Source organism: Vombatus ursinus, unplaced genomic scaffold (genome assembly GCF_900497805.2).
Source record: "Vombatus ursinus unplaced genomic scaffold, bare-nosed wombat genome assembly UNPS02009062.1, whole genome shotgun sequence".
NCBI lineage: Eukaryota > Metazoa > Chordata > Mammalia > Diprotodontia > Vombatidae > Vombatus > Vombatus ursinus.
In genome coordinates, this window is record NW_020948840.1 from 19,793,367 (window position 1) to 19,803,803 (window position 10,437).

General features: G+C 48.9%; 1 protein-coding gene across 1 annotated transcript in view; it reads right to left on the bottom strand.

The window, feature by feature from the left end:
• Positions 1 to 442: 442 nt before the first annotated feature.
• The window catches only part of EMILIN1 (elastin microfibril interfacer 1), an 11,151-nt gene continuing 1,156 nt past the window's right edge, over positions 443 to 10,437 (bottom strand). The window contains exons 2-8 of the mRNA XM_027850480.1: positions 9,646 to 9,771; positions 8,848 to 9,062; positions 5,812 to 7,722; positions 3,527 to 3,643; positions 1,640 to 1,657; positions 1,290 to 1,427; positions 443 to 1,052 (exon numbers count right to left, since the gene is read on the bottom strand). Of these exons, the coding sequence (XP_027706281.1) occupies positions 715 to 1,052; positions 1,290 to 1,427; positions 1,640 to 1,657; positions 3,527 to 3,643; positions 5,812 to 7,722; positions 8,848 to 9,062; positions 9,646 to 9,771 (2,863 nt within the window). The 3' untranslated portion in view covers positions 443 to 714. The remainder of the gene's footprint in view (positions 1,053 to 1,289; positions 1,428 to 1,639; positions 1,658 to 3,526; positions 3,644 to 5,811; positions 7,723 to 8,847; positions 9,063 to 9,645; positions 9,772 to 10,437) is intronic.

The window sequence follows — 10,437 nt, forward strand, 5'->3', positions numbered from 1 at the left end:
ACGTACGAGCCCTGGCTGCTCGGTCCCGACCCGCGCCCTCTGGACCCTCATCCAATCACAGCAGGGCACTCACCCACGTGACAAAACAAACACCCGCTTCCGCAGCCCACGTGATCGCCAGAGGAAGGGCCACTAGGCCAGAGGCGCCCCCTGGCGAGCATCTCGGATATCGCCGGCAGCCCTGGGGAGTCTTTCCCATAGCTGGACACCGGGGCCTCGGCGAGGATCAGGACCCCGGACAGCAAGCGTCCCCGCGACCTGACCCCGCGCACCCCTGCGGCCCACAGCCACGGACAACGCCCTCCCTTCGGTACCTCCCTCCCTTGCCCCTCCGTCTCGCCTCGCACGTGAGTCAGGACCGAGCTGATTTTCTTAAAAAAAAAAAAAAGTCTTTATTCCTGAATAGTTTAGTACGGAGGGGGAGGGGGCGGGGTCCTGGAGGGGGCCGGACCTCAGGCCGCCTCAGCCGGGGGTGGGGAGGTGCCCAGCCCCAGGCCCACGCGCGGGGTGGGTGCTTAGCCCTGCCTAAGGGCAGAGGCCCTGGATTCTCGGAGCGGCAGGGGGTATGGTCCAAGGTCACGGGCGCCTGAGGCTGTGCCGGCCAGTCTGGGAGATGTCTCTACTGTGTGGGTGGCCGGGGACCAAGCCTCCCCTCCCCCCCCCGACGGCGGGGCCGAGGCTAAGCCTTGTGGGGTGCCGGGCGCCAGGGCCGCGCTAGTCGTTTTCATGACCCAGGTCCTCGTAGAGCAGGGCCCCGCTGAAGAGCGTCAGCGGCTCCTCCGAGTGCGCCAGCTGCCCCCTCACGAGGTCGATGCAGACCGTGTCTCCAGCCTGCAGGGGCAGGATCAGGCTGAAGACCCCCAAGGCACCGGAGCTGGGCTGACTCTCCACCACCGGCTTATTTTCGAGCCCCTCCGGCTCATAGCCGCCCGAGTCTATGCGGGCTATGCCCTGGTTGGAGCGGGACAGCACGGCCTCCACCTTCTCGTGACGGTGCCCGGTGAGCACGGCGCTCAGCAAATAGCGGCCAGCCTGGGGCGCGGTGAATATGCCTGGTCAGAGGGACAAGCAGAGAAGGATGGGATCAGCGAGGCGAAGGGCAACAAATGGGACTGGAAAACGGATCGAAGCCCTTAGGGGGAAATATAATTCAGGACTTCGGGGCAAACGTGGAGTCAACATTTTGCTGGGTTCCCCGTACTCCCCGCCGGCCACAACCAACTGGAATCAACAAAGGCTCCTTCTCTACTCAAGTATTCCCTGACCCTCCCCCCCCCATCCTCCCTTACCAGTCTCTGGGTCATAGTAGCCTCCATCGTTGAGTAAGACCTTGTCAAAGGGAATTGTGCCTGGTTCTGTACGGGGTGAACTCAGCGCGGCTGAGAAAGACACTCGAGGTGTAGGAGCTGCTGCTGCTCCTTCCAAACCTGGAAGTGGGAAATAGGTAAGGTGATCACTAGGGCTAAGGTACTGATTTGATACCCATATCACTCTCTTCTGCTGTACCAGCTCAGTTTTGCACTCTTCTACTCCGTTAAATGCTGATTCTATTTTAGCCCCTCCCACTTGATTTGTTACCGATTGAATGAACAGACTTGCTGTAGAAAGGGAAGAAGCTGCTTCCCAAAAGAATACATACCCTGTTCACCTGGGAGACCTGTAGGAGAAGGAGATGTATTAATTAGGAGCAGCACAGCATATGTTCATTTATTCAATAAACATTAAAATGCCTACTACTGGCCTAAGCAGAATAACTGGGGAAGAGAGGTAGGGGCTCCAGTTTTTTCCTTTTCAGATTGAAAACTCCTAGTTCTCCATCTTTTAACTCTCTTGAAGAATCATTCCTTCTCCAAAGACCTTACTCATGCTTCCAGACTTCAAGGGTCTGTGTTTTGTTTTGTTTTTTTCAGTGCAGGTGCTCCCTCTACTAACCCAGGCTGAAACCTCTCTATGACTCATAAAATATCTTCTGTAGGACTGGGATGCTTTAGTTTTTGTCTTTGTCTCCTTTTTATCTTAAACAGTTCCAGGAGCTTAATAAATGCCTGTTGACTGAGTAACATAGTAGATGGTATTCAAGAGTGAAAGCAACTGACAAATTCAAAAGTATTTGGCCAACATGAGCAAAGAGACTCTTTACACCGGTTAGGTTGATCCTTGAACAACAGACATGGGAAATCCTGCACCAAACCAATCAAATTGTCCTCAGCTTCACAGGGTTTGTCAGAGCTTTGCTCTACTGGTAGAGCCTTCAAGAATTCAGGGTCCTTGCCACAACACAATGAGGCACTGGAGATGTTGTCAAGTCCTGGAGTCAGGAGGACCTGAGTTCAAATCTGGCTTCAGATACATAACATTCACTAGCTGTGTGACTCTGGGCAAGTCACTTAACCCCAACTGCTTCAACAACAAAAAAAAAAAAGAATGGGAAGAGGTTGTCATTAAGACAAAAATAATATGAATTTTCTTGTTATTTGGTTGACTCAAAGAATACCCAAATTGGATAGATCATATGTGTAGAGCTGGAAGAGATTGTAGAAGTCATCAAATCTAATTCATTTTAGCGGAGGAAAATGACTGATGGGCATCAGTTGAAGGAAGACATGATAGCTTTCTTCAGGTGTTTAAGGAGTTGTCATTTGGAGAGATTAAACTTTTTCTGTTTAGATCCAGAGGGCAAAATCAGAAACGATAGGTACAAGTTACAAGAAGGCAAATTTAGGCTGATGTCAGGAAAAACTTCCTAGTGATAAGAGCTGTTCTCCTTTCAGTGGAGGTCTTCAAGCAGAGCGTGAATGATACCGTGTTGGGTAAATTATAGTAGGGATTCCTTTTGTGTCTGGGTTGGACCAGATGACTGCTGAGGTCTTTTCCAGCTTTCAAAGTCGGTGATTCCGTGAAGCTCAGAGAGGTTAAGGGACTTGTTCAATGTCACACAGTTAAGAAGTGGAAAAGGGGAGATGTGAATTCCTAGTCACGAGTCCCAGTGCAGTGCTCTTTCAATTATACCTTGCTGCATCAGAACACATTTAGGCCAACCTCATACATGAAGCATGAATCCCCTCAACAGCATCCTGACAAATGGGACATTCAACCCATTTTGAAGACCTCCAAAAAAGCTTACTCAATCAACAAGTATTTATTAAGCTCACCCATTAAAATGTGTATATACATATATGTACATATATGTATATATATATTTATACATACACATAGATATACATGTATATATGTAAATAAGAGGTACTTATATGTGATCCATGCTGAATAGAAAGGACCCTGTCTTTTGAGGTTGCCCATTCTACTTTAAGGCAGTTCAAGTTGCAAGTTTTTCCTCATATTAAGCCAAAATCTACCTCCCTCTAATTTCTACCCACTCTTCTTAGTTCTGCCTTCTGGGGCCAGACATTAGGATGCCTAGAAATGGCCTCAGCCACTGAGTTCTCTTCTCTATTACATAGTAGTAAGCTAGAAAAATTATAGGTTGGGTCTAGTTCAAACCAATTTTGAATGAAATGTCACACACCTGGTGGTCCAATGGGTCCTTCTTTGCCCTCTTTGCCAGGAGGTCCAGGGGGTCCCACAGGGCCTGGAGGCCCCGGCTTTCCAGCAGGGCCTGGTGGCCCAATCTCCCCTGCTGGCCCTGTAAGAATGAACCTAGAGTGAAGTGAAGCAATGAGAGGGGTTGCAAAGGGCAAAAGAAGGTAGGGGTTAGAGAGACAAGAGCTGAGAAGTGGCCGGGAGGCAGCTAAGGGGGAGATAGGACAGGCAAAGCCTATGCAGACTGAGGAGTATATTAGGAAATAGGTGGGAATGTGTGATAGGGATCTCTACTTGGGTTAGCGATGCTTAACCTACATCCCACATCTAGTCCACACAGGCCAAAGATGGCACATGAGCTGATTTTCAGTGGCATATGGACTGGGTTTTTGATTGTTTGCCTACTACTACAATCTGTGTTACTAGGTCTCATACAAGAGGTGGTTTGAGGTTATTACCTTCTCTTTCAAGCCCCATCCCCCAACCCATGCTTGTACCCTTGATTTCATTCCATAGAATCACTTCTTAGTCCTTGCCCCTTTAATTATCCTTCTCTCTATAATCTTTCTTTGTCTATCCATTCCTTCTCTGCTGCCCACAAACATGTCCAGATTTCCTTCATTCTTAAAAAGTCCTTTGCCATACTTTCATGGTATCCTCCTATATCCTATCTCCCTTCCATGGCTAAATTCCTAGGGAGAAAAAAAGCTTAATAGATTCACTTTCTCTCCTTACATTCACTTCTTGACTCCTTACCATTTGGCTTTGGTCATCTCTACCCCCTCCCCCCCTACACATACACTTGAATGAAAGTGTTCTAAGATTACCATTGATTTCTGAATCGCCCATTCTCATAGTCTCTGCTCAGTTGTCATCTATCTCCACCTCTCTGCAATATTTGACACCATTGAACATCTCTCTCTTCTTAGATTCTCTTTCCTTCCTGGGTTTTTGTGATATTGTTCTTTCCCGGTTCTCTTCACTGACCACTCCTTTTTAATCTCCTTTGCTGGATCTTAATCTACATCCCTCTCTTTTTGCATGTGATATACCAGAGGATTCAGTGCCAGACCCTTTTGTCTTCTGACTCTACACTGTCTTGGTGATTGCATCAGCTGGAGTGGATTCAATTATCATTTCTATGCAAATGACTCCAAAATTTAAGTATATAGCTTTCAATCTCTTTCCTGAACTCCAATCCCAAATCATCAACTGCCTGCTGGACACATTCAGCTACAGTGGTGTCCTGTAGATGTCTCAAACTTAACATGTCCAAAATGAAACTCTTTTTATTTCCCCATGAGCTCATTACTCTTCCAAACTTCCATATTTCTTTTTTTTTTTTTTGTAAAACCTCCACATTTCTATGGAGTGTGCCACCATCTTTGCAGTCATCCCATTTTTCAGCCTGAAAGTCAAACTTGTTTCCACTTTCCCTTACCTGCTATATCTAATCAGCTGCCAAGTCTTGCTAATTCTTCCTTCACAATCTCTTTCATGTCTGTCCCCTTCTCTCCATTCACATAGCCACTACTATAGTTCGAGTCCATCACCTCTCTCTTGGACTACCGCAGCAGTACCCTAACTAATCTCCAAAACTGATCACTTTCTTCTTCAATCCATCCTCCACCAAACTGTCAAACTGATATTCTTAAAGCCCTGACATTCCCTTGTTCAACAAGTTGTAGTGACTCCTTATTGCCTCAGGAACAAAATACATACTCTTCTGTTTAGCATTTAAAGCCCCTCACAGTTTGGGTCCTTACCTCTTTCTAGGCTGCTTTCACCTTACACATACTCCAAGGTCCAGGCTGTAGATGGTGTAAAGACACAGGCTGTCCACATACTTGGTTGGAATTCGGTTCCTCCTCACCTCCACCTCTTGGAAACCCTCCCTTCAAGTCAGCTCAGGTGCCACTTTCTTCTACATGAGACCTTTCCTGATTACCTCAGAATTACTTAGTATATTTTTTGTATTTGCTTATTTCTGTCCATGTCATTTCCTCCCACTAGAATGTAAATTCCTTGGGGAAAAGGATTTTTTTTGTTTGAAAGACACAATAAATGTTGGTCAGTTTGAATTGAATGCCTGACAGATAGAGGCTGAGACCCTGGCACAGCACTTCTGAAAGAGGGGCAGCCAGTTCTAGGGGAGTTGGGAAGGACAGGAGGAGTAGATGAGAGATGAGGTGGATACACGGGACCTCAGGACAAGGAGACCTCCCAAACAATCACATCCTTCCCCCTCCATCCCTCTCAAAGGGTTCTTACCAGAGAGGTCACTTTGGCTGAGCTGATGCAGCTGGTCTTCCAAAAGGAGGAGAGAGCTGTTGAGGGCTCCCAGCCTTCGGCCAAGGCCAGCTTGACCACCCAGCAGTTTCTCCAGCAGGGCAGCTTGGTTTTGGCTTGTGCTGTTGGTTTCCCGTAAGCCAGCCCAGAGGGCAGCCACATGATTTGAAAGCCCTTCTCGAAGCCCCCGCAATCCTCCAGCTACTGTGTCTAGTCGTTCACATATGCCTTCAATCCGAGTGAGTCGTCCCTCAAGGTTTGGGCACTGTCCTACTTGAGTTTGCCCTTCTTCTAGAATTCGCAGCCGTTCTTCACTCTCTGTTGCATGTTCTGTGGCCTCCTGTTGTAGTCGATTGATCTCAGAGATGATCCTATCCTTGGTGACCCCCAGGTCAGCCAGGTCTGCCCCCTGGCCCTCCACTGCCGTCTGTAATTCCCTCAATGAGTCATTGAGGGAACTGAAGGTGAGGATGACCTCTGAGAGTTCCCCTTGCATTGCCCTAAGGGCTGCACCTGAACTGCCCCCAAAAACACTGAACCCATCCAGGGGGCCCCGCCCAGGCCCCCCCACTCCTGTACTGCTCCCAGGGTCTCCTGCGGGCAACAAAGGGCAGGAACAGTGCTCTACTCCTTCTCTTAACCGGTTTAATTCCTCCTGAAGTTCACTGCAGCCTAGGCAATCCCCTCCTCTAGCCTGCATCCTCTCCTCCAACTGGCTTAGCCTCCCAGTTGTTTGGTTCAACTGAAGTAGCAAGTCCCCAGGCCCTTCACCTTGCATACCCAGCTGATCCCTCATCCGCCCCATTTCCCCTTCCAGTCCATCCAGAGCTGCCTGCAAAGCCTCTCCAGCCACCCCCATCTTGTGTAAGCTGGAACCCACCAGCCTCAGTTGGCCCTCATTGTCCAGGATCCTTCGTTCCAAGTCACTGAGGATGGCACTGATTTGTGAATCTTGGGTCCCTGGGTAAACAGTGCAGAGCTGCCCACAAGCCTGTACGGTCCCTTCTACCCGCTCCTCTAGCACATGGAGCCGAGAGTCTAGCTCCTGGCTCAAGTTGGTTAGTCTTCTTTCTAGCCTAGTGAGCTGCCCTTTGGCTCCCTGAAGCCAGTGGCCCATGCCTCCCAGGACAGTGTGGCCACCTTCTGCCTTCTCAGATGGGCCCAGGGTAGAATTGAACCGATCTTCCAGCCATGAGAGGCGAGTGGCCAGACTGGTATAGCCAGGGGGATGGCCTCCCTGCCCAGCTGCACCCTCGAGCTCTCCCCCTCTCCGACCACTCAGCACATGCACAGAGCCCACCACCACGTCCAGCCGACGCTCCACATCCTCCAGCCTCTGGCCTAGCTCGGGAGCACAGCAGCTGGGAGAAGGCAGCCAGCCCCCTGTCAGCCGCTGGTGCAGCTCCTCCCTAGCTTCCCTCTGTTGTTGCTCTATGGAACCAAGAAGTTTCTCCAACTCATGGAGGCGTTGCTGGTCCTGCTGGTATTGCCTGCGGAAGTCATCCAGGCCATCTGTGCAGCTGGAGCAGGATTCCTGCAGCCTCTGTTCCATCTCCTGAAGCAGCTTTTCTGTTGGAGGTGGGTTGCTCAGGTCAGGACCCAGAGTGCCACGTCCACTGTGGAACAGACCCAGTTCCCTGTCATGGGTGGAGATGCGATTATCCAGTAGTTGCAGCTGGTGCTGGATCTCATTGAGGGTCTCCTGCACCCCAGGCTGGGCAGCTGCATCTGCAGGTGGGCGTCTTCCATTAAATGCTGTCTCCACAGCTTGTTGGATGTTCTCAGCCAAGCGCCCATTCAGTCCTTGCAGGGTGGTCTGTAACCCTTGTAGCTCCTTTGACATACTCTGTACTTTCTCTTCTAGTTGCTTTAACTTTTCAGAGTCCCCAGGACCTAGACAAGGGGTTAGGGTGGAAATTGTAACCAAACAGGCTGGAGAAGAAAAATCAGTGATTCTGTTCTAGTTCCAGCTTTTTTCCAGGTGAATGTAGATACCTCATCGAGGCAGCTAGGTGGCTCAGTGGATAGCTCTATCTAGCTGGGCTTAAGAGTCAAGAAGACCTGAGTTCACATCTAGTCTCAGACACTGACTCCCATGGCTCTGGGCAAGTCACTTAGCCTCTTTTAGCCTAATCCACCAGAGAAGGAAATGGCAAACCATTCCAGTATCTTTGCCAAGAAAATCCCATATAGGGTCATCAAGAGTCGGACATAACTGAACAACATCTTTTCTCCCCCATCTTCCAGAAATAGAAAAATAAAGGCAGGCATTTCATGGAAAGCTTACTGATTTGTTTTCTTTTGGTAGGATGTACATCAGAACGTTGGTACTCAATAATAATTATTATTAAGAAGGAAGGAAATAAAGCACAGCCTGAGGGGACCAAGATGCATATGGAGAGATGCTCAAAGCACAGAATGTTATATCATGGGACCTAAGGTCTCCAAAAGCCACATTGTACCTTGTAGTCTTATGTGCATGCAACTTATGTGCATGCAAGGACTTAGAGTCTCTGCAAACCAACTCACTAGAGTTGGAAAGTTAGTATGTCTTTCTGTGGACTCTGTAAGATAGACATTCTCATTTTAAGGGTCATCTGTGTCACCCACAAGGAACCCTGGCTAAGTGCTTGTTCCTTAGCAAGAGGCCAATGAGAATATTTATCCCCACAGATTCAGAGTGTGCTCTGTTGGATCACCCCTCACCCACTAAAGGGGAATTGCTTTACTTCCCCGCTGGCTAGAATGCACAAATACATACACACACACACACATACACATACACACACACATAGCTGTTTGCTTCTCGGGTTGCAGGGTGGGGTATACAGTCTTTGAGGAGGTAGGATATACAGTCTTTGAGGAAGACTATTACCCATCAGGCTCATTTTACCCCTACTTTTTAAAAACATTTTTTTCTATTTTCAGGAGTAATGGCCCTGCCTCCAGTTACCTGGTCCCACATCATCTGGACAGGCTTACTCCATCTTCTTTTCCCTTCTTATTCTTGGGACCTACCTTCTCCTCCAAGTCCGCTCAGGTAACTGCCAGCACTAGACCCCGAGAGATTGGGACGGGCTAGATGAGGCCGAGGATGGGGAGTAGTAGTGCCCAGGGCTGGAGCTGGCCCCTCACTACAGTCCTCACCCCCAAAACCCTGGCAGCACCGCCATTCCATGTCGGTCACTGTTTTATAGGCTACTCTGTATCGAGGGCGGAGGAAGCTTCGATACCTAAGGGAGAGATAAGTTGGGATAGAAGGAAATGTTGGACATATCATGGACTGTCCTATACCATTAGTCATCTTTTTCTGTGAGTGTGCTTGGCATTCTGAGGACAGTTGATTCAGCTTTACACAGCTTTTGTACGTAGGAAGACCTAGCACAGAATTTTGCTCAGTAAATTATGTGCTATTGATGGCTGCTTCTCTTTTTTTTTTCTTAAACCACCAGGCTTATGAGTAAGTTTGGCATAGTCTCCAGGTGATTCCTGGATCCCTGCCAGAGAGCCCATCCTGGGCCTGTGAGCTTTATCCACCCTTCACTGATTTCTCCTCCTGTGCCCTGGTTTAGTCCCAGATCTGGTCTCACAAAACAGAAAGCAGCACAAGGGGGCAGCAAGATATCCCTGAGTGGGTTCTCAGCTCAATCTCCAGCCCTATATTTCCAGCTCACCACTGACTCTAAATGGCTCTGACCTCCACTTCCAGGCTCAGTCCCATATCACTTCTTTGGCCTTGAGTCAAATTCCCTGGTTTCGCCATCTTGATCTGGTCTCCCACCCCCAGTCCCCATTTTCCTGGCCCAGGCAACTCACGTGATAGTTCGGGGACACTGGGGCTGGCCCCAGCCACAGGCCTGGTAGTCGGGTTTGACAATGGTCTCCACCCCGTCTTCCAGTACACAGCTCACTGTCCGAGTGACCACGTAGGCACACCAGTTCCTACAGGCATAACCATCAGGGACTGAGCACTGAAACAAGGACCCCAGGAGGAAGGCAGGGATGGAGCTGCACAGAGGCAGGGCCTTGTCCACTGGCCTCTCTCCCTGTGCCTTCTTGATCAGTAATGGGTCATGGAAGAACTTTTTTAGAACGGGGAAGCACAGAGTAGGAAAAGTTAGTGTCTCCTGACATCCAGAAAGTACTCCTAATATAGATGGGAGCACAGAGGGAGCAAAGTATGCATCCATTTGCTCATGTATAGATGTATCTATCCATATGTGTTGCCATGTGTCTGGGAATCTGTGTGTTTGTATATAAATGCTCATGGGCATAGAATTATAAATGGAACCATTTAATTTTAGAACTTTGAATATTTATCACCTCATAAGAACTATGAATGCCAGAGTATGTACGTGTGTTTATATCTGCGTGTTTCTTTATGTGAGTTTGTTTATGTGTGTGAGATCTGTCCTGCCGGATGTTGCCCTAAGGTCTTCAGGGGAAAAGGGTAAGGGCTCTTCCCTTTTTCTGCTGGTCACAGCCCAGGACTGATAAGGATAATGGGGGCATTCACTAGTACTTACTCACCACTCCCTTCCCACTCCCCCCCCCAACACACACACACACACACACACACACACACACACACACACACACACACACACA